This window comes from Thermothelomyces thermophilus, chromosome 1, assembly GCF_000226095.1.
Source record: "Thermothelomyces thermophilus ATCC 42464 chromosome 1, complete sequence".
In the NCBI taxonomy this organism is placed as follows: Eukaryota; Fungi; Ascomycota; class Sordariomycetes; order Sordariales; family Chaetomiaceae; genus Thermothelomyces; species Thermothelomyces thermophilus.
In genome coordinates, this window is record NC_016472.1 from 7,501,405 (window position 1) to 7,527,184 (window position 25,780).

At 57.0% G+C, this 25,780-nt stretch overlaps 7 protein-coding genes across 7 annotated transcripts; 3 read left to right on the forward strand and 4 right to left on the reverse strand.

Moving 5' to 3' along the window:
• Positions 1 to 811: 811 nt before the first annotated feature.
• MYCTH_2298080 (uncharacterized protein) lies at positions 812 to 7,647 on the reverse strand. The gene is made up of 4 exons (XM_003660097.1): positions 6,948 to 7,647; positions 1,329 to 6,879; positions 1,053 to 1,265; positions 812 to 997 (listed from the first exon to the last, which is right to left on the reverse strand). The coding sequence occupies exons 1-4, from the start codon at positions 7,301 to 7,303 to the stop codon at positions 938 to 940; spliced, it is 6,180 nt and encodes a 2,059-aa protein (XP_003660145.1). The 5' UTR covers positions 7,304 to 7,647; the 3' UTR covers positions 812 to 937.
• A 486-nt stretch (positions 7,648 to 8,133) lies between these two features.
• Positions 8,134 to 10,382, reverse strand: MYCTH_2298082 (uncharacterized protein). The gene is made up of 2 exons (XM_003660098.1): positions 10,300 to 10,382; positions 8,134 to 10,215 (listed from the first exon to the last, which is right to left on the reverse strand). Exon 2 carries the CDS (start codon positions 10,024 to 10,026, stop codon positions 8,305 to 8,307), a length of 1,722 nt encoding a protein of 573 aa, XP_003660146.1. The 5' UTR covers positions 10,027 to 10,215; positions 10,300 to 10,382; the 3' UTR covers positions 8,134 to 8,304.
• Positions 10,383 to 12,787: 2,405 nt separating this feature from the next.
• On the forward strand, positions 12,788 to 14,698 carry MYCTH_2048131 (uncharacterized protein; the record flags this gene model as incomplete). The annotated part of the gene is made up of 1 exon (XM_003660099.1): positions 12,788 to 14,698. A coding segment is annotated over one exon (1,911 nt), but the record flags the coding sequence as incomplete, so codon positions are not given.
• An 849-nt stretch (positions 14,699 to 15,547) lies between these two features.
• Positions 15,548 to 17,096, reverse strand: MYCTH_2298084 (uncharacterized protein). The gene is made up of 2 exons (XM_003660100.1): positions 16,924 to 17,096; positions 15,548 to 16,811 (listed from the first exon to the last, which is right to left on the reverse strand). Exons 1-2 carry the CDS (start codon positions 17,030 to 17,032, stop codon positions 15,676 to 15,678), a joined length of 1,245 nt encoding a protein of 414 aa, XP_003660148.1. The 5' UTR covers positions 17,033 to 17,096; the 3' UTR covers positions 15,548 to 15,675.
• A 780-nt stretch (positions 17,097 to 17,876) lies between these two features.
• Positions 17,877 to 20,198, forward strand: MYCTH_2298086 (glycoside hydrolase family 76 protein). Its single transcript, XM_003660101.1, has 4 exons — positions 17,877 to 18,156; positions 18,218 to 18,322; positions 18,393 to 18,435; positions 18,642 to 20,198. The coding sequence occupies exons 1-4, from the start codon at positions 18,069 to 18,071 to the stop codon at positions 19,945 to 19,947; spliced, it is 1,542 nt and encodes a 513-aa protein (XP_003660149.1). The 5' UTR covers positions 17,877 to 18,068; the 3' UTR covers positions 19,948 to 20,198.
• A 921-nt stretch (positions 20,199 to 21,119) lies between these two features.
• Positions 21,120 to 22,981, reverse strand: MYCTH_40928 (uncharacterized protein; the record flags this gene model as incomplete). The annotated part of the gene is made up of 4 exons (XM_003660102.1): positions 21,120 to 21,265; positions 21,357 to 21,480; positions 21,529 to 22,615; positions 22,929 to 22,981. The coding sequence occupies 4 exons, from the start codon at positions 22,979 to 22,981 to the stop codon at positions 21,120 to 21,122; spliced, it is 1,410 nt and encodes a 469-aa protein (XP_003660150.1).
• A 490-nt stretch (positions 22,982 to 23,471) lies between these two features.
• On the forward strand, positions 23,472 to 25,294 carry MYCTH_2298090 (uncharacterized protein). The gene is made up of 2 exons (XM_003660103.1): positions 23,472 to 23,748; positions 23,811 to 25,294. Exons 1-2 carry the CDS (start codon positions 23,657 to 23,659, stop codon positions 25,057 to 25,059), a joined length of 1,341 nt encoding a protein of 446 aa, XP_003660151.1. The 5' UTR covers positions 23,472 to 23,656; the 3' UTR covers positions 25,060 to 25,294.
• Positions 25,295 to 25,780: the final 486 nt, after the last annotated feature.

Genomic DNA, 25,780 nt, shown 5'->3' on the forward strand with positions numbered 1-25,780 from the left:
CCTGCGCAGACACTCACACGTGCACATTGTGCCCCAGTGAGAGTTGAGGGTAAAGCTTGATCAAATCAGTAGATATTTGGAGGGACTTGACGGTCGATATCCCACTGGCCATTGCAGAGATGAAGCTGAACCGACCTGTCCGCTCTCAATGCCTGTCCAGGCTCGGAACTCAGTCCTTCTACGGGATATACTGCCCCTTCAAAACGGTAACTGATCAATCCCTAGCCAACCACCAGCTTCTTCAGCCGGCAGATCAACAACTGCTCGCGAGGGCAAGGGGAATGAATACGTGCACAAGTCCTGCTTCTGTGGAACCAACCCATGGACGGTTTGTGGCTTGGAGAGGGCCCTGTACCCGGTATTGCCAGTCCGGTGGATGGACGGGATTCCATCCGGCGCTTTTTTTACGAGGCTTTGATGGGGAGATATTACTCCTACTTCTCGAAGTCGCCACAGGTCCTACTGGCGCGTCCTCTTACTCTGAGCCACCCCCACCCCTCGGACAGGGAAGCAGACGGAATGCCCGCTATCCAGCAGCAGCCGCCTGACCGGCCTACTGGGTACTGACGATGACTTGTTTTGAGTGTCCTGGGTTGCTGGCGAGGATGAAAGCCCGCGAGATGGCCACCGCGGCTCCTCCTATTCTTGCGGCCAGACCCAGTGTTCAAACTCGGTTGCCCTACCATTGGGTCTTGATCCAAGACCCTAAACCCCCGTCTACCATCATCCACCTTTTTTTTGCGCTAGAATGAGACCAAGTCCTCATGACCGTCCTGCGTACGCCGCAACCAATATCTATGCTATGCATGGCTCCAAAAGAGGAAAAACAGCCCGCGTAGGAAACCTGGTGGTCGACCTAGAAATAAAACAAAGAAAAGAATAGAAGGAAAAAAAAGAAGTTCAAAGCTACCGAAGATTGGCGGTACAACTACCGTCGTCAACGTTTGCCTGGCTTTCGTCTGATGAACGGGTCTGCACCCGGCTTCTTTGGTGGGCCCTGCATAAACGTATTGGTCACTGCTCGCGCATCACTGGGACCGATTGCCACTCACCTTTGGCGCATTAGAACCTGGATTGGGCGGCCGAGGGCCAGCGGGCAGCCTGACTTGCGGTTGAGCGGGTCGCGATGGCTGAGCAGGTGGCCGCTCCGGCGGAACCAAACCCAGCACTTCCATTGCTGAAGGATCAACTGGAGGTTTCGGTTGTTTCTGCCTACTCGGGCCTGTCGGAATCTTCACAGGGCCTTGGTCTGAGCTGGGATTCATCTGAAAGGTGGCTAATGTTAGTTTCGAAAACCAGGCTTGGTGAACGCCATTACCGTTTCATACCTTCTTCGTGCTCGGACGGCCGTCATCGTTTTCCTCCCGCGCCCGCTTCTTCCCCGCTGACCCGGTGGTCGACTGGATGACGGGGGCGTCTCCGCCCCTCGGCAGCATTGACGTGACCTCTCCCTTCTCATTGAGGCCACCGATGCCTGCACCACGATATGGTAGTGTTGGAGGAGCCTGGGGTTCTTCCTGGACCTGCGGCTTTGCTGGCCCGGGGCCCAGCGGCGCCGGAGTACTGCTCCCCGAAGGTCTCTGCGGCGGAGTCTCTGGCGCGTCTGTCATGGCGACATCGTCCAATGCCATGCCATCCTGGAGCCGGGGCTGTTCAGAGACTGACCCAGCAAATGTTGGTAGCGGTACCTTTTTGCCCGGTCGGTCGAGTAGCGCCAAGATGTTACCGCTGGTGTAGCGGTCGCGCCGCTTCGCATCCTCGATGAGTTTGCTCCAAAACTCGCCTTGCACCAGCGCACGAGAGTCACCCAAGATCCATAGAGACGACTTGGCGCGGGTCAGGCCGACGTTCATACGGCGAATATCCGTCATGAAACCGATGCCGCCTGTCGGACTGGCTCGGACACAGGAGAAGATGATGATTTCGCACTCGCGACCCTGGAACGCGTCCGTGGTGTTGAACTCGATCTCCTCGGTAATCCCTTCGCCATATTTCTCCGTGAACCGCTGCCGGAGTCGGAGCAACTGGGCCTTATAGGGAGTAATGATGCCAATCTTGCCCTTCAGCTCAACTTTGCCGTAGTCGGTACGGAAACGACGGTAAAGCTGCATGGCAACCTTGAGCTCCTCCTCGTTCACCAGCGACTGATTCTTGGGGCCGCGTGACTGCGAGCCCTTAACATCGAAGAATCGGTAAGGCCCAAGAAGTTCGCTCTCATGCCAGGGTTGCAGACGGAGCCGTCCCATATCGGCGCCGTCTTGTAACAGGCCCTCGTAAAATTCTTGGCTTGGAAACCTACTGATTTCTGGGTGCATGCGGTATTGCATGTCGAGCAGGTGGACGTCCTTGGCATGATTCTTCTGCATCCGCACAAACAAACTCTGGTCGTAACCGTACCTCGCAGCAGATTGCGAGAGCACTGTCGGGGGCAGCTGCTTCGGATCACCGACCAGGATGCACTTGGAACAGCCGTATTTGAGCGGGATGAGGGCACTCAGCTCCACGCACTGCGCCGCCTCATCAATGATGACTGTCTCAAACTCGACATTGAGATTCTTGAACATCTCGTGACCGCTGCCGCTCAGGGTGGCGCAAAGAACCTGGGCCTTGTCGAGAATCTCTTGCTGGATTTGTCGGCGCTTGATCTCGACCTCGCGCGCAAACGTGTTTCCGTCATTCTTGTTGGCGTCAATCTGGGCGCCGATATGGGCCTGACGTCGTTTCAGCTCGTCGAACTCGCGCTGCAACTTCATGGTGAACGCGCGGTTATCGCTTGCCCGAGCTGCCTCGAGCTGAGGCCGCAGCTCGGCGATCTTCTCTTTGAGCTGGCCGGCCTCCTGGTGCAGTTTCTCGCGGTCGCTGGGGCCGCTGTTATTGATTTCGCTGTCCAACCGGGCCTTGACGAGCTCGTCAAGTGTCACATCTTTGACCGCAGCGTTAATCGCGTCGCTGCGACCCAGACGCAAGACCTCGATCTTATGAAACGTCCCGTTCATCGTTTTGACACCAGCTTTCAAACGCAGCACCAATTCGTCCACCGCAGCATTGCTGGGAGCGCAGACGAGCAGCTTCTTCGAAGGCGCTTGATTAGCGGACGCGGCACCAGGCCTAGAGAGGGGCACCGCATTTGAAGACGATTTCAGGACCCCCGTCAGGAGGCAGCCAACCATAGCAACAATGGTTTTGGTCTTGCCGGTTCCCGGCGGCCCCTGAATCAATGTAAACCCGTCGTTCTCTTTGGCATTCAGGATCGCACGCGCTTGGCCAGGATTAAGTTGGTAGTTCTCCATGACCCCCCTGACCGCCTCGTCGCCAAAGGTCAGCATCGGCGACGGCTGCGCTTTCAGGACTTCGTCCATGAGGTCGTAGTACTGTAGGCTCTCCAACGCGGCGTACTCGCGTTCGATGGTCGTCATGTTTGTGATCTTGACGACGTTGAACTCAGAACCAGGAAGGAGGGCGGGCAAGATCTGGTTTCCTTTGGCGTTCAGACGGTAGACGACTTCAACGGTATCCTTTTTGTAGGTTGTCTTCCAGATACGTGAGAGACAGTGCAGCTCTTGCGGCTGATTGAGCGGATCATGCCCTTGCGAGATAATAACAATGTCTCCCTCAGATAGACCCCTGTCCTTACTGACTTGTGCGGGCACGGAGGCAGTAACCTCCATAAACTTGTCGACCGTCATGCGGCTGAGCACCTTGATGCCAAACGGTTTGGACGTGGCCTCGTCCTTGGCAGTGACAAATGAACGCCAGGCCTCGTTGATGAGCAGGGGAAAGAAGGTTTGCTTGTAACTAATAGGGTCCGGGTAGGTGTCGGAGACGCGGTCGCACCGGTAACCGTTGGGAGGGTCATTGCCCTCGTGGAAAATGTCCCACTCCAGAATTGCCTGGTGTAGGACGTCCATGGGCGGAATCAAGCGCGCCCGCATGTCCTTGGCAGACCTCTGAAGCTTGACCTTCTTCACAGGACCCCTCTTTTCGGCCAGCATGAGCATCCGGCGGCGTTCTGCCTCGCCAAGATTCTTGTTCCCGGCCTTCGCTTTGAGAGCAATCTCTTCGTCCTCGGAGTCGTCTTCCTCTTCCGAGGACGAACCAACCATGATCTCGTCCTTGACGACCGGCGCGTGATCCTTGCCCCGGACAGCGGCGATACCCTGGAGACCGGAGCCTTCTCCGGGGACAGTCTTGGGCGGAGCTCGCAAAGCCTTCGCTCTGGCGATGGCCTCGGCATCTCGCTTTGCCTTCTCCGCCTTCTCCCTAGCCCTAGCTTCTTTGATGGATTGCTGGTTGGCCAAGATAGCCTTCTGATCTAGTTTGGTTGGCTGCTTAGGCTTCGGAACCTCCTCTTTCAGTTTTGCCATCAACGCCGAACCGCGTCTCTCAAAGTTGGGGGTTATGGCGGCAAGTTGATCTTTGACATTCCCGGATGATAGGCTCAAGCCCATCTTGGAGAAATCAATCTTGCTTTGCTTCATCGACCGCTCGTTGGCTTCCTTCTCTCCGGATTTGGTGCCCATAAACTGTTCTTCAATCACTGCATCCTCCCCAAGCGCCTTGAGCAGCTCAATCTTCTGCTCGTTGGTCAGATTCGTTTTCTGAGCATAATCTATCCTTCCATCATTAAGCTTCCTCTTTTTGAGCATGCTGTCGAGGTGCATTATAGTTCTGTTGGGGAGAACCATGCCGTTCTGGTTCAATCTTGCAAGGAGCTTCTTGATCATCTCGATAATGCCCATGATCAGGTACTTATCCCTGAGCTGCAGCATGTCGGTTAGGGAAAGCGAAGCTCGCAGAGGCGGCTCTAGAACCCCCCTCATCGCCTCTGCTGTCGCATCTCCGTTGGTTCTTGCGATATCGTCGACGCTATGTTGGCTCAAAGCTGAAGCCATGACTCCGTCTTGGGCGAACAGCTTGTTGCCCAGTTCCATGACGTCTCGACAGAAGTCCTCCATTATCTTCTTGTCGACCTTTTCGTGCCACATCCTCATCATCCCGAATGAATGGTCCACGATACGCCACACGCACTCCCACCACCGCTTGACAGCAACGCGCTCCTCGTTCGTGAGCACCTTACGCCTCAGCTGACCCGAAGAAGGGTCACAGAGGCCGTTCAGGACAAACTCGCTGCACTTCAGGGTCGGCAGCATATGGCTCCAGGGGCTACTAAGATCCCTCTTGGCGGTGAGACTGTTTGCTGCCTCCGAGAAGGCATTCAAGAAGGAGGTGAAATAATTATCTAGCATCTTGCCCACTGCCTCCGATGGAAGGCTCTCATCCGTAATGGCCTTTAGCAGTTCAAACCCAGCTTCGCGGATGGTATCTTCGCCGTGGATCAGCGACGACATTATGGGACGGATGGCCGACCTCTGCGGCTCTGAGCAAAGCTTGTCCAGGTCGGCCTGCTTGAAATCGGACAGGCGGCCGAGCATCCTCCCTATCGCGGCTGTCTGCTGCTGATACCTCTGATTGAATCTTTGCTGGCTCGGCTTGAGTTGCTCTTTGCGCTTGGGGATGAAGCATTCAATGTTTCTCAAGGGCAAGGTCGCCATGAGCATGGCCTTCGCTAGCTCGAGGTGCCCGGGCTGTCCATACCAGAGCATCTCTAAGAAGGACTCCCAGAGTGCTCCCGAGTCCCGGTTGACGGCATCTTGGACCGGTTTTCCTTCGATCAAAGCCCTACACTCGATCTCGGTCGCCCTGGAGTCAAGTGCAAGCGCAGAGTGGATAATGCCCGTGGCGGCTTGAGAAATGCCGATATTGAGAGTGTCTCCAGGTTTGAGACCGGCGGCTGTGATGATCACATCACTGTACTGTACCACTCGGTTGAGTAACTGGTTGACCATGATGAGCGCAGTGCCCGTGTCGAATGGGTCCTTTTGATACAGGTAGCCACAGAGCGACTCGTTGAGGGCAACCAATCCTGCTAGAGTGCAGGTCGTTTGAGTGGGTCGGTCGGCGGTGGGATCGCGGCGGAAGGTGTCGAAAAGATGTCGCAGAAGCGATTCGCACACATCCGAGCGGTGCATGGAGGGCAAAGAGCGAATATATGCCTTCATCCAAGCGGCCAAAGCCGGCATTTGACCATCCTCTTCGGTGACCATCATGTCCGGAGTCAGGGATTTGTTCAAGAAGCGGCGAAAGGCCGGGCTTTTAAAGATCTCCTCAATGAACTGGTTGGGAGGGACCTGATCAAAAGCACCCCAAAACGCGGTTGCGGATTTTTCCATGAGTGCGCGAAGAGCCTTGAGAACCACGGCCAGGGCCTCCTCAGAGTCGGTAACCAGGTGTTCGAGGGCGAGAAAGTAGACGCTCGGCGTCACCTCCATTGCCCGAAGGGAATTGATGATTTGCTTCTCGCTCAAGGACTGAAGGACGAAGGAGAAGGCTCGCCAAAACTTGCATATCCTGTCCGGACTGGGCATTCCTCTGGACAGGGATACCTTCAATATCGCGGAGGACAAATACGGGCAGATGGCCCAGTCCCACTCCTGGTCCGTGAGAGAACCAGGTGGCCGCTTTTCCCAAGCGCATTCTGCGAACTTTTGCCTATAGGAATCCGAGGATTCGTCGAAAAGAAAATAGGTCATGGAGGGGATGAGGCCCCCTTGCATTCGCAGTGGCTTTTTTTGTTGCGTCTTCTCGAAAACGTAGTTGAAGTCATCGAGGCCCTCGGGGCGGCTAAGATAGTCGATGCTGCAAAGAGCCTCGAAGAGAGCCAAGACAGCCGACATGTCAAGGTCGGCCAGTTTAGCTGACGACATAGGGCCGTGGACCTCGAGGAGTTGCCTCGCTTTCCGAAGGCCCTTGTCTATGCGTTGCTTGTCAAAGTCACTGAGCATCTTCCGCATATAATCGACCTTCTCCGGAGCGAGGTGCCTGTGTGGGAGACAGCAAGGATCAGTTTCCGTTCCGGCCAAGGCACAGAGGAGCAATAGGGTCCTTACAGGCCGTTGAGGTAGGGGTCACGATTGCGATGCCAATTCTTAACACACGAATCGCATCCTCTGAGACATTCGTCCACGGCCTGTGTCCAGTTATCCAGCCATTCCCCGGCCACCTCCCTCCCGAGGCCCATCATGATGCTGAGGTTGTAGACGTTCTGGAACCGGGCCTCGTATTCCTCGATTCGGCGTTTCTTCTCCTCGACCGATAATCCGTCTTCATCGGGAACGTCTGGCTCATCGTAATTGGCAAAGTCATCGTGGTTCACCTTGGGGCAGCAGAGGTGAGCGTCGGGTGGTCGGTCCTCGAAGTCACGGTGCCACGCAACGGCCGACTGGAGAAGAGCGCTCGACTCCATGGCAACCACAAAAATGAGGAGCGAGAGTGACTTGCTTCGGGTGAAAGTGGAGGAGAAAACTCGAGAATAGGGACCTTAGTAAAGGACCAGACCATCCTTCGGAGACCCTCCGTTATTCTGAGGATGCAATGCAAAGAGCTTGCGGAATAATTAGGGCTGAAGGGCGGGTTCGTCTGAAGAGGAAACAGCAGAATTCAAGCTTTGAAAAGCCCCAAACAGGCAAAGAGAGCGGCCAGCACGATCGAAGACGATGAAAGAAAAAAAGGACCCAGAGAAGCCCGGATACGGCAGGTTCCCCCAATGCCCACCAAGTAGGTAGTATCTTTCCGGTGCGGACCGTCGCCCATCCAAGAGCGCACAGGTTCGAGGTTGGAAGGCGGGCAAAAGCGGCTTGGCGCGCAGTCGCGAAAGATTAAGCGGCCTGACGCGTTGATTCCCTGTAATTCGTACGGAGTACACCGTGACTCCGTAGGGCAGAGCTCAGCGACTGTAGGCCCGTGCACCCCATTATCTTATCTCTCCAGTGCGGTGGGACGACAACTGGTGATGTTCGGACGCGCTATTCGAAGGATACAATTCCTTACACCTCTGATTAAGCCTAGGCCGCGGTTCCAGGAGCCGTCGGATGCCACCATAGCAATGCCGCTGAAGACGATATAAGAACTCGCAAAAAAAGGGACCGTACGTCATGCTTTCGGAATCCATCTACCTGAGTCCGATTTGAACCACAGCGTCTCAAAGTGCTTGCAGGTTGCATCGCCCTTTTAGTACTAAAATAGCTAACCCCCACGAGACCTCGAAGAATAGTGGCTCGAAACCTGTACAGTTCCGGTCAAGCATCATCTCTAGCTACAAATCAAATCTGCGCTTGGTGCTAAATGCTTGCAAAGCCTCCCGGGCGAAATTCTTTCCGACATTGTGCCAGATCCACACACACACACGTTTCCTGGTGCCATCAGGATCTGCTTGGTGCCCGCCCTCTCTCCCCAGCATATGTCTCCCTATTCCCCCTCGACCTCCTCTTCAATGTCCGCGTCTTCCGTTTCAGAACTAGCTTCTTCCTTGACTCCCTTCATCTTCTTGATCTGTTTAGCTTTTGCACCCGCTTCATCTTTGCTCCGGTCGAGCAGGTGCTCCAGCGGACAGTCCGGGGCCTCGTTCCAGTCTCTTGTCCCGGGCTTGGTGGCCTTTCTGCATTTGAAGCACACCTGGCCGTGCCTAATGAACAGTTGATGCAGCCCGTACTTGAGGTGGTCAGGAACCATGAAATCGCCGTGCCGAAAACAGTTGTCAGGGTCGGCATTCTCCGGTACCCAACCCAGCCAGCGGCAGAACTTGTGAACATGTGTGTCCACGGCGAAGCATGGCAGTCGAAGACAGAACAATGTGACGCAAGCCGCTGTTTTGATTCCGACTCCCGGATAGCTCACAAACTTGGCCATGGCTTCGTCCTTGGTCATGCCGTGCATGTAGTCGAGAGAGAGCAGGTCTTGAGCCTTCTTCCCTGCTTCTGGGGCTGGATCTTGCATCATGGCCCGCTGAACATTCTCGTCGAATACGATGTCAAGGATCTGCTTTATATGCTTGCTTTTCATGGGCCCATTTCCGGCGACCTTGATGACCTGTGCAAGCTCTTGGTGCGATGACAACCGGATCTTGTTCCAGTCGATGCTTCCTGCACCAGTGCCTTCCTGACGGAGTCCATAGTGGTCGGCCAGGTTCTTTATGGCTGCGTCTGCAAGGGACATGAGAGTATTCCCGCTAATTAACGTCCTCAAAAGGGCGTCGAGAACGCAAGGAACCTCGCCGCAGCCGGCGACTTCTAAAGAAGCTGCGGGGATCTTCTCTGGCTGCTTTACTTCGCCATGCAATTGTGTCAGAATTGCGTGCACTTCTTCGCAATCTTCAGGTGTTGGAACCCTTCTGTACGGGTATGGCGTGAACCCAGGTGTCAAGCCGTATGGGTTGTCCTTGCCTCTCTTGACGATGCGTCTCAGGTTAGGGTCCAGGAGTTGGCTAGCATCCACGATGATTTTGCCCGAGGTTCGAGTAACGACGTTGTCCTTGATTGTGATGCCCCTTATAATCAGAACCTTAGGTATGGGTTGTATCAGTGATGCTCTGTCCTCGATCTTCACCGAGTTGGACTTCAGCTCCCCTTCACGAAGATATCGGATGTCGGATTCTGTTCTGCCAATCGGCGGTGTAACTCGCACCCGCTTTCGAGGACGTTCACCCTCCTGATTGACGAGACGGCCGTTGGCCTCTTCCAACCTCACCTGAGCCCTGGCTTTTGCGATTCGAACCCTCAGGCGGGTGTACCTCGAATGTTTGGGCGTGTGTGCCTCGGCGTTGGGGTCAGGCTGCCCAGTCACAACGAAGCCGCTGTGGTTTGATGGTTCTAGATCGGGCAGCAACTCCATAGTCTCCGGAAGCAGCACATTTTGGGGAACTGAAGCGCCCTCGTTGACGACTTCAGAACCCATACCATGAGGTAGGGCCCAGCCGCCTTTGACCCGTTGGGGCTGTTTTTTTCCCCCGCGCTTGGACTTCGTGGTGCCTTTGGTTACCTGGCTCGAAGCCGCCAGTCTGGTGGTGGACTCCGAATCTCCAACGGCTACCAGAGTCTGAGGGGCCTCTGCCGGTGCCGCATGAGGTCCATTTTTGCCGCCGACATCTAGGGCTGCACTGGCAAGCTTCCTTTTGGCCGCGCGTGTCTGCATTTTTTGCGGAAAGCTTAGTCACGCTCAGACCTGTAAGTCTCCGAAAATACAAGGCTTTTTTGTGGAATGATGTGTTCCAAACTGAGCACAGAATAGGGAAGTGCCCGTAGGCTGATTGCGTGGAAGGACTCGAATTTCCGGTTCTTGGTATATCGTAAGGAACTGGGAGGAGATCTGTAACTGAGGCGCCTGCTAAGGGAGAGAAGTCGAGTGGATGGGTGAGGTGAGTTTAGTGTAGTGAGAAGGGAAGGCGAAGGAAGAGGAGGTACTGACAGTAAATTCAAGGGTACCTAATTAAAGAATTCATCGACCCAAGTCGCCAAACTTCGTTTGAAGAGGGGTAAGCATCAAAGCACAGATGGAATGCCTGTCATAAGGAAGGAGTGTGCGAGTGAAACGGAAGTCGCCCACCTACCTGCCATTCCAGAAAGTACCCGAGCCACATGAAGATCACTCTCTGGAAGCCTCAGGGATATACGTGAGAGCGAAGCAAGAAAGCCAACATGCCAAGCTGCATGTGCCTGCATGTATTTGGCCTTTCTCGGTTCTCTCCCGTTGCTGAAAGGTACCGCATGATCAGACAACGTCATCAAAGCTGTGTCATATGCTCGCGGGAAGTGTAAGGTCACTTCTGAGGAGGCTGGATGCAGAGCCTAACCGTGCAAGAGTTCTGCTTCCCTGGAATAGAGATTGCGAGGAGAGCGTCAAGATAGCTTATATATATATACCACAGCGTTGCTTCTGGGACATTACAGTCGCTTATAAGATACTATCGTCGAGTGTTGCTATGAGTCAGCTCAAAGGAGGACAAAGGGTGTTTCTGAGGTCTCAAGGATTAGCTATAAGCGAGCACACAGTATTGCGCACATAAAGGTATCTTTATCGTGATACTCCCTAATAAAAGTTCGAGATTGTGCAAACTTAATGGGAACCAAGCAGAGTTAAATCTATCAAACATTTGTCATAGCGTACAAGCCTGCGTAACAGCAATGCAGAAGCAAGCATCGAAATGGCCGAGCCGTTCCGCATGAAGTTCCTTACCTCAGGTACCAAGACTATGACAGTGGTAAAAGCGGGCAACGTTGTCCTAGAGGTTTGAATGATTAGCCAGGACCCAGAGAAGTCGCCGATTTGCTAAACATCTTTACGAGTGTAAAACATCAGAGCATTTCTTCTCCTCACAGACGAGCTCAGCAGTCAAGGTTTTGTCGAATTGAAAGGGGCATCATGATAAAAGAAAACATCAATGATGCATGAGCACAAAGAGCTTACCTGTTGTTGACATCCAAGAACAAGCAGTGTAATGAGGGTGTTGGCAAGCAGCTGACTGTTTGCTTCCTCAAACAGCTCTCAGAGGTAGGAGACATCTGTAACAAGAGGGAAACATAACTGGTTGCGCGGTAAAAACTTGGTGGTGGGGCGCTTCCGGGCCTCTCTCATTGACTCCAGCACGGAACGGATCCAGTCTCTCCGGCCTGCGAAGCGTTTCGATGTCTAACCCTAACCCTGGTTGTCGTCGCAACGAACTTCAACCACAATCACTTGTTGACGCAACTTCATTAGCCCCTGAATATCCCCTAGTTGTCGCCTGCGCGCACTCTTTCACCTCTTGCTCAATAGCTCACTATGCAACAACCATAAAGCAAGCATATTCTTTTGATTTATTGACATATGTTAGGCCCTTTCCTAGCGACGAAAGCCTGCTATACCGCGTCAGTGGTAACGTCGTTAGCGAAACTTATGCACGCTGTTGTCTAAAATCGGGGTAGATGCTATGGTGTAACAAACCTCTTTCTTAAAGAACTAAAGAGAATGTTTTCTTTATCTATATAAACCACTCATTTTTTGTGTCTTGTAAATGGGTTCTCGTGGGCTCTGTTGTTGCCGTAGCCGATGTTTGAAGAACATCGGACGAGCAAGGAGTGCATGATGAACGGCTGTGGTATTGGGACCGATATGAACATTGAAGGTGTTACTTAAGAAAACAAAGATGAAATTAAGAAAAATAAAGAAAATCAAAACCAGTCTCGCATGTACATGTGCTCCTGGATGACCAAATGACAGCTTAAATTGCCCCTATTATCAGCTTGCTTTGTTGTCCCCCAGATCTGTCTATGAGCTCAGTGTCACCCAGTGCCAACTACTAAAGGTTTCGAACACTGCTAGCTATGACGAAGAATACAGATGCAAGAGCAGCGTTGAATAGCCAAACGAGCTCTGCTAGCCAGACTTCTCTCTGCGCTACACGAAGTGTCCCCGCTCGCAGTCATTTTATCCATTCGAGACAATTGTCGCTGAGCTTAACCATGGGAGAACGATTCTTGAAATACAATCCGCACAAGCTCCATTTTTTGAACAAATTGAATGAATTCTTCTCAGACCCTCAAAGCAATGGCTTTCTCGGAAGTTGTTCTACCCTACCAGTTCCACAGAGCTTTATGGCGCCTTTATCCTTACTATCATTCCGTTCTTTTGACAGGAGAATGCGCGCTCTATCTCGCAAGTTCTAGCGCAGAACTGACATTTTCGCGGATGATCTGGGTTCTAAATCTTATCAAGTCCTGATACTTGGATGTTTTTATTCTATTTTCTTTTTTATTTTCCTGTTGACTTGACACCGTGCTCCTAGGACGAGCTCTCCTTTTCTGGTCGCCTCTTCAGAATGGGGCAATTCGACGAAGAGGTACATCAGAAGCTCGCCGAGCTCAGAGACTGCTTTATCGTCCGACATCAAGACGCATGCAACAACGATCCTCAACGGAGTTCCAGTCCGTCGGAGTCTGTTGACGACAGGTTTGAGCTCGAAGACGCTCTCGAGGAGGGTGTCTCCCACGTTTTCGACCTGACCGGCGGGGACGATGCCCCGGAAGTCGTCTCGGCCAGAGAAGTCATGGTCCTGGAGGACGAGGCACGGGAGTACAGAAGTTACAGGCTCCCCAACGGTATTCGACTCGAGCCGGGCAAGACGGTCCAATTAAGGCAGCCCGTCGACGCGACCCCAGACCGCAGGGCCCATGTCGGGCTGGCTCAGGCCATCAAGGTCCAGGTCGAGTTTGTGAGAATCAAGTGCATCAGGAGAAAATCTGCAGGAAGCTCGGATGTCGACATCCACGGCATAGGCTTCTCGAGAAACGAGACATTGTGCGGCATGCTACCACCACGCCAGCCGGACGAGGTCACCATGATCTCGGTGCTTGACTACCCGAGTGCCGCCCGTTGGGATCAGCAGCATTCGCTGGTCAAAACGAGCGGCAGCAACATCCTCTGCGCCAGAGAGCTCAGAATCACAAACGCGCCGTTTCCGGACCACCACAGCGCCGGACCATCCGGCCACGGAAGCCCGGAGAGACGGGGGGCGGAGAAGCAGCCCCCGCTGGTCTGTCGTTTCCGGTTCCAGATCCAATACCTCGGCAGCAGCAGCGACAAGCCCCTAGAGAACGCCCTGATCAGGATCGGCGAGGACGAGGCGGACCCGGACTGCAAGATACCCGACAGCATCAACCTCAACCGATGGCGGGGCGGCAAGGTCCCCGGGGGGTCCCACAGACCCGGCGGCGGTCCTAGTCAGCCAGTCTGTGATCTGGAGTCGTCCGAGCCGGAGTCTCCTCCTCGTCTCTCGCGCGGACAGCGCTACACCGCCGGAGACGTGTTCTCCGGCGCGGGGGGCGCCGCGAGGGGCATCGAGCGCGCAGGTGTCCACCTGGAGTTTGTGGTGGACAACTGGAACCACGCGGTCGAGACGCTCAGGAGCAACTTCCCGCAGACGAAGGTGTACGCGATGTCGGTTGCGGACTACTGCGACGCCGAAGAGACGAGGGGGAAGAAGGTCGACCTGCTGCACCTGTCGCCCCCCTGCCAAGTCTTCTCTCCGGCGCACACCATCAGCGGCAAGGACGACGAGGCCAACATCGAGGCGTTCCTGACGTGCCCGCGGGTCGTGGAGCGGAACCGGCCGCGCATCTTCACGGTGGAGGAGACGTTCGGGCTGCTGTGGCCGGCCCACCGGGGCCACCTGCACCGCCTGGTCCGCGGCTTCGTCCGGCTGGGCTACTCGCTGCGCTGGCGGTGCGTCCGCCTGTCGAGCTACGGCGTCCCGCAGACGCGACAGCGGCTCCTCATGATCGGCTCCGCCCCCGGCGAGCCGCTCCCGCCCTTCCCCCCTTACACGCACAACGAGTGCGGCACGGGGGGGCTCAAGCGCTGGGTCACGCCCGAGTCGGCGCTGGCCGCCGTCTCGTCGTCCCCGGCGCTGCGGCGGCACCCGCTGCACCGGCCGGACGACCGGCGCAAGCGCTTCGCGCGGCCGAGGGAGCGGTGGGACCCGGCGACGCTGGCGCGGACCATCACCTGCAGCGGGGGGCAGAACCACCACTGGAGCGGCGAGCGCGACTTTACGCTGCTCGAGTACGCCGTCCTGCAGGGGTTCCCCGTGTGGCACCGGTTCCGGGGCAAGCGCCTCAAGAAGCAGATCGGCAACGCGTTCCCCCCTTCGGTCGTCCGCGTCCTGTACGAGCACCTGGTCGACTGGCTGCTGGTCCAGGACGGCTTCGACCCCGCCGCCGTCCGGAAGGAAGAATACGCCCGCGCGGGGATGCCGACCGACCTCTCCTCGGACAAGTACGTCTGCCTGATGGACGACAACGACGACAACAACAACAGCAGCAGCAGCAGCAGCAGCAGCAGCAGCAGCGAGGCGGCGCGTCGGACGACGAGGAAGCGCAAGCGGTGGATTTACTGTGTGGACGGCGACGGCGACGACGACGGTGACGATGATCTTGTCGAGATGTGGACGGCCGAGGACGGCAATGGCACCGAGGACCACCCCTACACGCTGTTGGACTGACCAATGTGGGAGGGATCATCGTTCCTGCGGTACAAGAGGGACGGACCATAGCCTGTTGAGGAGAAGAGACTGAGAAGTGGGTTGTATACAGAAGGAGTACGGCTGGTCAAGGGGCATAAGACGGGTTTGAGCTTTGAGATGTGCGTGCTTCAGTTTCTTTCCTTCTTCTTGCTTTCTGAGCGGTTCTTGTCGGAGGAAGAGTGTGCCGGTTACACGAAAGGCGTTCGAGAGTCACTGTCACCAATGTCGTGGCTAGGAGTAGAGAGGATACTTGCATCAGGTTGTGATTCGTTTACTTGGGTTTTCGATGGGGCATCGACCTGGAGTCTGAACAATGCCGGTAGAGTAATAATAGTCAACTTCTCTGTACAAGCACGATGAGGCGACATACCCGGAGGTGTCTGATCGACAAAGAGTACATTGCGAGTCGCCAGGCTGGCATGGCAAACTTCGCACTACACCGTTCGTCGCGAGTTTGCCCACGCGATGAATATATCTCGGACGGCATACCCAAACAATGGCCGGCCGCCTGTATAGAGCTCTTCTCCTGACTTTACAAAAAGGGAACCAAAAACAGGCATTCCCGTGCCTCTTCGTAGTGCTATAACCAGCACTCCAAAAAGCCAAAAAAAAAAATATTACCCTGGGGTTGGCACTAACCGGTGCCTTCTGATCATGATACCTGCGCTATAACCCAGTAACGCCTTGGAGACCCTGACCCGAGATAAGGAAATGAGGAAAGGAAGAGAAAAACCCGTCTCCGAACGTCCGAACGATGACCATGGAAAAGAACAAAACATCCCCCCTTACTCCTCTACGCTCACGGAGCTATCACTCTCGTGACCAGCGTCATGACCGATCTCCTGACCGGCCTCCTGCGCCTGCTCAAACTCCCTCGCCAGCGCCGCTTCGAGCTCTCCGATATCCTCCTCCAGCGCATCGTCACCGACTGCATCCTCGTCGTCGTCCCCTTCGTCAAACGTGTACCGATCCGGCTCGACAGCAACGGGACTATCCTCCCTCCTGACGGGCCGAGGAGGGCTGGGCTGCCGGGCCGGCGGCATCTCGTGTTGCCCCTCCTCCTCCTCCTCCTCTCCTTCTTCTTCTTCCTCCTCGTCTCCGTCTTCGTACTCGTCACCCTCCTCATACCCTTCCTCCTCGCGCATCTCGACCTCGTGCCCGCCCGCTAACCTGGTGTCGAAGTCGTCGTCCTCCTCCGACTCGCGCTCCTTGGCAAACTCGGAGAAGCGCCTCGTCACGGAGGCCGGGAAGGTGGGTAGATACTGGCTGGACTCGCGCAAGGCGGCCGGGTCGCCTTCTGGGTACTCCACCGTCAGCCCGCCGTCGTCGTCATCGTCCTCCTCTTCCTCGGACTCGACGGGCGACAAGGCCGGCCGCTTCGCCTTCTTGTCTGGTTCGGACTGGGATGCGGACCGCTCGGGCTGCTTCGGCTGCGCGGTGAGGTCGGGAAGCGTGAGTTCCACCGCCTTGGCCGTCTCGGTCTGGCTGTCCTCCTTGGGCTTTGGCGTCTCGGCGCCTGGAGCTTTGCCCGCCTTGGCCTTTGTGGGTGTGCTCTTGGTAGCAGTAGTCGCCTTGCCTGTGCCGGCCTTCTCCGCACCTTTTCCTCTCGGCTTCTTTGCGATATTGGGTGGCTTCACTTCGAGGTGGGGGAACTGCTGGCGCAGCGTCTCGGCATTGGTCTCTGTCGGCGTGCGGGTGATGTTCATGTGGAAGGTGGACTCGACCTTGTGCAACACGAATACTTTGCGAGCGGGGTCAAATATGAGGACATAGTTGCCGTCGCCAGTCGTTCGCACGCCATTGTACTGGTATTTGTTGCCCTGGTCTTCGAAGCCGAGATTGAAGGAGCCGTCCTTGGCGGATTTCTTGAGATGCAGTGTATTTGGTGCCGAGTCTGACGAGAGGGCTGGCCGGTGATTGTCTGCAGATGAGGGAGTCAGTACCGATCAATGATCGTGTCAAGAGAAAGAAACAAGCCGTCGGCGGCCGGCCACAAAGGAAGGCATCATTCAGGTGACGAGTAGACAACTCACATCTGATGCCGACGTATGCGTTCTTGGATGGTTTGCCCAGTAGGGCATCGCTGAGAATGACCGGGTACTGGCCGGGCTTCGTTGGGTCCAGAACTCCTTGAGCAGCCATGGGGCAATTGTTGGGTGTTGGAGGTGGTTCGAGGGAGTTGTGGAGTTTATGTTGGCGAGACCGGGGGATGGGCGGCCGAAGCAGGCGGCCAAAGGGTGGGCAGGCTCGGCAGGGGATCGTCAACAAATTCCCGGAAAGCGGGTGTTACGTAATTAATCTAGCGAGCGGATAAGTGGATCCTGGGGATCCAAAGAGCAAGCGATCTGCGGGTTTAAGTGGGGCTTCCCCGGATATCCCTGGTGATTTTAGGTATTTTACGGAGTACTCCGTAGTGTAGTGTACACTACATACGGAGGTAGTAGAGAGTGCAATGCTGTTCTCCCACTACCACTCCGTAGTACGGATTATATTATTGTGTACGGAGTACGGTATTATATGTCAAGTAGTATCGTGTTGTTTGTAGTGTATAGTACGAAGTCGTGTATCCGGTAAGCGTTTAGCTGCAAGACTCGATGAAAGGAATTGCAGAGCCTCAACACGACTGAACGGGAAGGAGCAATTATATTCTTGCCAATGTACGGATTATTGATTGAAAAGCCACCGTGCCGTCATTGGATGCGCACATGCGTAATCACAGAACTAAGCAGCCCTCTGCAGCTTCCCCCATACGGCCATGCCATCAAATATTACACGAAAGGACTTCGAATCAGGCCCTGTCTCCTCTCTCTGCAACTTACGGCGTTTCATGCGCCGAAAGGTGCAGTGAGGAGCTGACGCCCGAGGACTACGAGGCCAAATTCACCAAGAACAGACCCTCAAGATGCCCGTACGACAGCGCACAGTCCTTGACCGCGGCCAGGGCTCCTCTGGAGCCGGTCTGCGTTGTTAGGTAGCTGAGCGTCGAACCATCGCTCATTCATTCATGTGACGCAGGTGCCCTCGGCCATGGTCAAGTACGGAAGCACCGAGACTATTTTTCTCTCCTCACCAAGATGCCAAAAAGCCACTCGACTGCCTCGATCATCATCCTTCGGCCACACCAATGTCTCCCAGTACCAGGCTTACGGTTTCCCAATCTCTCGGGCGCTGGGACTCTATGCATTGCTTGCGAGGACTGTTGACGAAGGGTTTGCTGGCTACTGCACCGCTCAGCGAAGCCTACACACTTGACCTAGGCTCGAAAGGTGAGAATGCGCTCAATCGCAGAAGTAAAGATGCAGCTCTGACTTGAACGTCTGTGTGTAGAGTCCCTGACCACGATCGCGAGGTCCATGGTAGAGGACATGATGTCATTCTACCCGGGGAACCGCCCCGGAGGTGTCCCCGGTCTATTACCAAAACCGTATTATTGTAGGTTTAATTCTAGAACTTCGACTTAACCGGCCTGGGCGGCTCCGCTAATCCTCTCTACCTGGACTAGGGTGGGAAGGGGGCACTCTGATGGGCTCGCTGATTGACTACTGGTGCGTGCAGCCCAAAACAGTGTTCTCTCTTACATGAAAACCCCCCCGGTTCTCTTTCTCTCTCTCTTTTTTTTTCTGTTTCTGTTCTTATTTTTTGTTTGGGGGGGGGGGGGGGGTTGAGGGGGCTTAGATATGGCTCGGCGAGGTGTTTCGACCACTCGTCCCTGACATGAAACGAAGCTGACATGATACTATAATTACCTAAGGTACTACACAGGCGACACGCGATGGAACGGCGTTGCTCAAGATGGACTGCTCTTCCAAACCGGACCAAACAACGATTACATGCCGCCGAACCAGACCATGACCGAGGGCAACGACGACCAGGGGTTCTGGGGCATGGCCGTCATGTCGGCCGCGGAGCTCAACTTCGATGATCCGCCGCACGGCAGACCGCAATGGTTGGCGCTCGCCCAGGCCGTCTTCAACACTCAGGCCGCTCGATGGGAGGAACGGGATTGCGGAGGCGGCTTGCGGTGGCAGATCTTCCCCTGGAACAACGGGTACGACTATAAGAACTCCATCTCCCAGGCCTGCTTCTTCAACATCGCCGCCCGTCTCGCTCTGTACACTGGCAACCAGTCGTACGCGGACTGGGCCGACCGGGTCTGGGATTGGATGGCGACCACGAAGCTCCTTAACCCGGAAACATACCACATCTACGACGGCGTTCACGTCGAGAACTGCTCCAGGATTACCCCTTACCAGTGGACCTACAACGCCGGCGCGATGCTGCTGGGCGCGGCGGCGCTCTACAACCACAGCGCGAGCGCCGCCCGGCGCGAGACGTGGCGCGAGCGAGTCGACGGCCTGCTGAACGGCTCCCTCATCTTCTTCACGGGCGAGAACGGCGACATCATGACCGAGGTCGCGTGCGAGCCCGTAGACCTCTGCGACCTCGACCAGCAGAGCTTCAAGGCGTACCTCTCGCGCTGGATGGCGGCCACCATCAAGTGGGCGCCCTGGACGAACCGCCGCGTCAAGCCCCTGCTGGCCTCGTCCGCTGCCGCCGCCGTGGCAACCTGCACCGGCGGCGACAACGGGCGCATGTGCGGTCTTAAATGGAACACGCGCCGGTGGGACGGCACCACAGGGGTCGGGCAGCAGATGGCCGCCATGGAGGTCGTCTTGGCAAACGCGATCGAGCACTCGCGGCCGCCCGTGACGGACCGGAACGGCGGCACGAGCGTCGGCGACCCGGGGGCGGGCAGCGCGGACGTCGGCCGCAAGACGCCGGAGGAGTACTCCTCGGTCTCGACTGCGGAGAAGACCGGGGCGTACATCCTTACCGTGCTGTTCGTGATCGGCGTGATCGCCGGGAGCCTGTTTGCCTTGGATGACGAGTACAACCGCTCGTCCGTGCCGGAACGGCTTGCGCGGCTCCGCGCGGTGGTGGTCAGCGGTGTCCGCAGCTGGAGCTGCAGTGTCCTTTCGCTCTTTTGGCAACGGGGCGGCCGCGGCCAAGCGAAGGGAAAGTGGGTAGGCCGGTCCGAGAGCAACGAGCAACAGTAAGATGGGGCGGGAACCGGAAAGGGAGAGATGGTCGTACACTCGTGTGTCTGTGTAACACGGGTCGGTCATCCCCAAGCAGCAACGTCGCAGCCAAACGGCAGCAGGGCGAGAGGATATGCGTGGTCGGGCCAATAGCAGGGACCTGGTATATCAACTCGTCGCTCTCGACTCGACAGCGACGTTGCACTTACGCAGGAAGAAACAACGCTTTAGAGGGGTAGCATCGTACCTCCTCTTCGCCGGCGTCGCCTTCGTCGCCCTCAAGACCAGCCTGTCCGTCGTCGACAGCTACCGCTTCGAACGCCGCCGGCGCGCCCTGGGCTGCGGCACCGTGGCCTCATTCCCACACAAAGACCCGATCCCCGGATCTGCCTTGGCCAGCAGTTCGCCCTTACCCAGATCGCCGACGCCGTCTTCAAGTTCTTCAACGTGTTCCGTGCCATCGAGGCCCGGGACGACAAGCCTTATAGGCAGCAGACAAACTTGACCATTTCCTTTCCAGATGGATGCCTCGTCAGTGTGGTGCGAGACAAGCGTGATTAGAGGCGGGGAAATGGTCGTATTTCTACCTCGAGGTCTGATGGTTCGCTCGGCGTTTGCACTCGCTAGCTATTGCGCACCAACGACGATCTTGGGCAGGTACCATACCATTGATACTGAGGTGGTGCATTATGTTGTTTGTTTGGCACGGAGGCAAGAGGGTTTGATTAGATGATCTCAATGTGCTCTGATCAAATATACACGTGCCCCCTTGACATGCTGGTAGCACAGGAGAAAGAAAAGATTGGAATGTCACACGACACATGTCAGATATCCAGAGGCATACAGAGGGTGAAGGACATGGTAGAAAATAGTCAACCCCACCATTTAGTCGGTCCGTTGCGGTAACCACCATAAGCGCGGCCCTCGTCTCCGGAATGATCGCTCCTTGTCGTTCGAAAGAAAGGTACCTAAGAGGATTACGGGCCAGACAACGAGGTAAAGAGTAGCAGAGAGCTGTCGAGTAATACACCTTGACCGTAAAGAGAGGTTGACAGAAGCCCTCCCAGAATAAGCAAATACAGAGAAGGAACACAACGGCGCAACCCCTTTCCAAAACACTCCACGACCTTGACATCTGAGGAGGAGATAACAGGAGGCACCAACTTACAAGCTGCCCTTCCCCTCGTCAATCACTGCCGGTTCGGCTTGGGCAAGTACCGGCTCCTGAAGGCCTGCCCGATGGTGCCTCCGATGACGCTCATACGGCTGCCGATCGTGCCGTCCTGCATGCGGCTGGCGAGCGCTTCCTCGAGCGCCGACTGCGTGACCGAGGCGTCTAGCGAACAAATCCGTCAGCGTCCGCCGCCTCGGCGTTTCAACCAGCATCATCCAGAGAGAACAAGGAATGAAAAGAAGGTAAAACTCACCATCCAAGTCGCTAAAGCTGCTCCCCATACTGGGCGTCCCGTCGCTGCCCTCCCTCGAGGTCCCCTTTGCGCGAGCGCCCCTCGCCCCCGCAAGCTCGGTCGGCCGCCTTGGGGACAAGGGACCCTGCGAGGGTCCTCCTCCTCCTCCTCCTCCTCCTCCTCCTACGGCCACCCCTGCCCCCGTCGTCGTCGTCGTAGGAAGCACGCGGCGCCCGTCGCCCGGGCCGGTCGTGGCCGGTCTGCGCGGGAGGACGGCGGGCGCCGACGACGAGCCGATGGACGAGTCCAGCGAGGTCTGCGAGTGCGACTGGCTGGTGTCGTCGGCCACGGCCACGACTGCCGCCGCCGCCGCCGCCGCCGCCGATGATGATGATGATATTGTTGACGCCGCCAACACCGGCCGGCCCCGGCCCGCGAGGTCGCGCAGGTCCATGTTGTTCCCGCGCAGGGTGGCGCCCAGGTCCTGGCCGCTGCTGCTGGCCGCGCCTTGCTGCGTGAATGGGGCGAAGGCCGGCTCGTCGTCGTCGTCGTCGTCATCGTCGTTGCCGCCGCCGCCGCCGACGAAGGGGCCATTGCCACCGCCCCGGGAGCCCTTTGGAGGCTTCTGAAAGCGTGGGGGGCGGCGGACGATGCGGCTCTCGACGTGGCTGTCTGAGGAGGAGGAGGAGCAGGAGGACGAGGAGGAGGAGGACGAGCAAGAGGAGGCTGCTGGGCTGGGCGGCGCCATCTCGGCGCGGTCCGGCTGCTGGAGTCGCTGCGGCTGCGGCTGTTGGGCGCGTTGGTCGATGGAGGGAGTTGGTAGGTGTGGGAAGCGGCGTCTCGTGGGGTCGTTTGGCCGGGTGGCAGTCCCTGGCCTGCTGCCGGGTTGGTCCTGTAGGGCCGCGTACGGAGCGGCCGTGTGGGCGGGGGAGTTGAGAGCGCTTCCGGGTCGGATGGGATAGGCATTCTTGGCCGTCGGAACGGGCCCGGCCGCTCCCCCGCTTGGTTCCTCCCCCCTCCTCCCCAGAGGGGTGGCGGTCTCCTTTCGGTTGGAGAGGGCCGACGGAGCGCGACCGGTCCCCAGACTGGCGCGCCTCGCGGGGTTCACGCCGAACTGCGAATTCCCCTGAGGCTCGGCACCAGGCACCGGCGATGGAGCGTTGGACCCCCTTGCTGCTGCCGCCTTCAGCATGTGCGCTCTGAGCTGGGATGTATGACGCTCAGTCAGATAGCTGGCCATCTGAAGGAGGAACTCGACCGTGACGTCGAACTCGCTGGCGCTGGCACAGTGTCAGTTTTTTTCTTTTTTCTTTTTTTTTTTCGCGCCGGCAGCGGGGTTCCCAGAAGGTGAGGTGGTCTCACAGCTTCGTCCCTAGAGGCGACGGCGGCGTTGTCAGCAAAACGGCAGAGTGCGGCAGACGGAGAACTTCATCAGACGTACAGTCAACACTATCGAGCACAGAATCGGACAGGATGCTCCATAGCGCCTCGGATTTCTTCTCGCTCCAGTTCACCTTGAACAGAGATGTCAGCCTCGAGCTCCGAACCCGTGAACCCGTGAACCTTCAATGGCGGGCACAGTGCGAAACTCACTGTTCCTGGGTCGACAAAGTCGCCGCGATTGAAGGGCAATCGAATGTAGACATGGTATCTTGGCTCTCGTCCTTCTTTGGCGTCCAGATCGGGTTTCCTCCGCCTCTCTGTCGCCGGTTGGTCTGCCCTCTGCCTCGCGTCCATCTTCTCTACCTTGTTCGTTTGATGGAAGTGAGATCGCTGGGGCTGACTGTTCGTGTAAACCGAAATGGGAAAGGTCTGGATTGAGCTTGGTGTTGATTAGTTACTGTACGGATGTATGTACGGATTACATACCTGCCTGCCTACGCGGTAAGGTACTATGTAATCCGTACAGTACGTTACTAGGGGAGTCTTGGCGCAGTGATGCAGTTAGGCGAGCTCTGCTCCGATTGCCCAGGTCTTGGCCTTTTTGGCCCCGTGCCTGTGCGCCAGAGGTGCTAGTTAGTGTAGGCACGCTGGCAACGAAAGTGGGCTTGGCTCCCTGTATGTACCTAACTAGTAACTAGCTGTTCCATAGGCTGCCGTTGCTGGGCAGATTTGCAGAGATGCAGCATGTCAACCCCGAGACCAAAAAATCGCGTCGCATTCACGCCATTCAAAACTGACCCTGAAAGACGGCCGATTCGTTCAACACTGATATTCACCACATTCCCACCGCCCTAGGTTTTCAGAACAGCCGGCTCGATCCCATTGGTTGCACATCTTCCTTTTATTAGCCTTCTCTTGCACCAAGCAGCCAGCCGACTATGGCGCCCTTAATTCTGCACAACGTGCCCGACGAAGAGCTCTACGTCGGCGACGACGGCATCCAAAGACCCTATGCCATGGTCTTCCCACAGTACGTGCTGCGGCTTGCTTGCATGCTTGACGCCATGTTTTCTAACTCAAACGCGCCCGCAGGCAGGACGGGTCCTTGCGATCGAGGAAGATGACGCACGAGACGGGCTCTTTCGGCAAGTCGACGCGCCGAACAAGATCCAAAATCGCCACGCCGGCGAAGCGAGAAGACCCTACGTTAGCCGCGGCGGACAAGGTGTTTAGCAGTTGGATCGCGAGTCAAAACCAGAATGCGACCCAGGCGAGCGCCCCCGCCACGTCGGCGCAACGGAGACCGACCCTGAAGCCCTCCACCTCTTCCCAGAGCCTCTCCCAGGCGCAGGACGAGAGCTCTGCCCCGTCCCAAACCCGCTTCCTGAAACAGCAGCAGGAGCCTACCGAAGTGATATTGCGCGGGTACCGCTCTGCGCAGCAACAATATGCCGCCATCAACCACTACGAGCAGCTCGCCGGCCGGATATGCGAAGACTACCCGCGCGAGCCACCGGTCGAGAGCCGGCGCTACAAGTCGGAGCTGCGCGACCCGGCCTTCACCCGCCGGCGCGCGCTGACCCCGGAGGAGCGCGCCAAGGTGAACCGGGCCGACAGCGGCGAGCACTGGGTCAAGGTGACGTTCGAGTCCGCCGAGGCCGCCGACGCGGCCATCTTCGCCTCGCCGCAAAAGGTCCTCGGCCACCTGGTCTACGCCGAGCCGTACCACGGCATCCCGCCCCTGCGGGACGAGCCGATCCCCGACCCGTCCACCATGACGGGCAGCGGGCTGCAGCGGACGTGGTCGTCGTCCAACCGGCGGCACTCCCGGACCCAGTCCGGCTTCTCCGCCGCCCAGCAACAGCAACAGCAACAGCAGCCTGGCGGCGGCGGCCTCGACTGGTCGCCCCCGCGCTCGCACGCCTCCACCTCGCTGACCGCCGACACCACGACGATCGACTCCGCCCCGGACACCACCACGGCCTCCTCGAGCACGGTCGGCATAGCCAACGGGGCCCCGCCGGCCGCGCCGCAGGAGGACAACAGCAACAGCAACCCCGACGGCGAGTTCTGCAGGGTCATCCCGACCGTGCGCAAGGCCAAGCTCCTGCCCATGGAGCAGGCCCTGCTGCCGGCCCCGTCGCTCGCCCAGCGCATCGCCAACCACGTACCCTTCCTCCGCTGGTTCAACGGCGCCATGATCGGGAGCGAGGTGCCGCGTACCGAGACCGGCGAGTTTGACTGGAACAGGGCGAGCCTATATTGGAAGCTCATGTGGTGGCTCGACTTTTTGCTCGGCCTCTTTGGGGGGGAGATCCGGGACGTCGAGAAGGACGATTAGGTTGAGATGGGGTGCGAAAAAAAAAAAAAAGGAAGGGTTGATTGAGGCTGCCAAAAAGGACCGGGAGCGAGGGGCAGATTGTTCCATGCCCTGTAACGTTAGTAACTAACGAATGGTTCTCTTCTGGGCGACATGGTTAGAGGTCGATACTTCTCGGTGTTGGCTGTCGGGATTTTTCAGGGTCTTTTTCAAGAAGGGGGGGGGAAGGCGCACATTGCTTTGTGGTCCCAGACCGGACGGTGGTGGTGTTCGTTTACGTTGTATTTGAGCACCTCCTATTACAATGTTTACAAGTGACCATGATGAGACCTATTTCTCTCTCGATCCCGTCCGCGCATGTACAGATAGAGATATTTTCGTTGCTCCAAGTTCGGAGACATGTCCCCTTCAAATCCAGCCCCCTAACGAAGCCCTTGCCCACTGCCGCCATTCATATTTGGATATATATGTTATATCGTCATTATTGTGCATCACTCACCCCACGTTTCCTCGAGTAGATGCTGCGAATCCCCTAGGCCTGAACCGACTCTACCGTGAACGCCGTTGTCGGATGACCCATGCCGTAGCCCTTCGTCGCGCCACGGCGACACCTCCCCATCGTCGGCATCCCCATATACGTCCTCGGGAGTCCCTTCATCGCCGTGCTGCTGCTGCTCGTCCGCATCGTCGCTGTCTTGCCTTCCCCGCCCCCCCGGATCAGCTGACGATTCCGCGGCGTGGT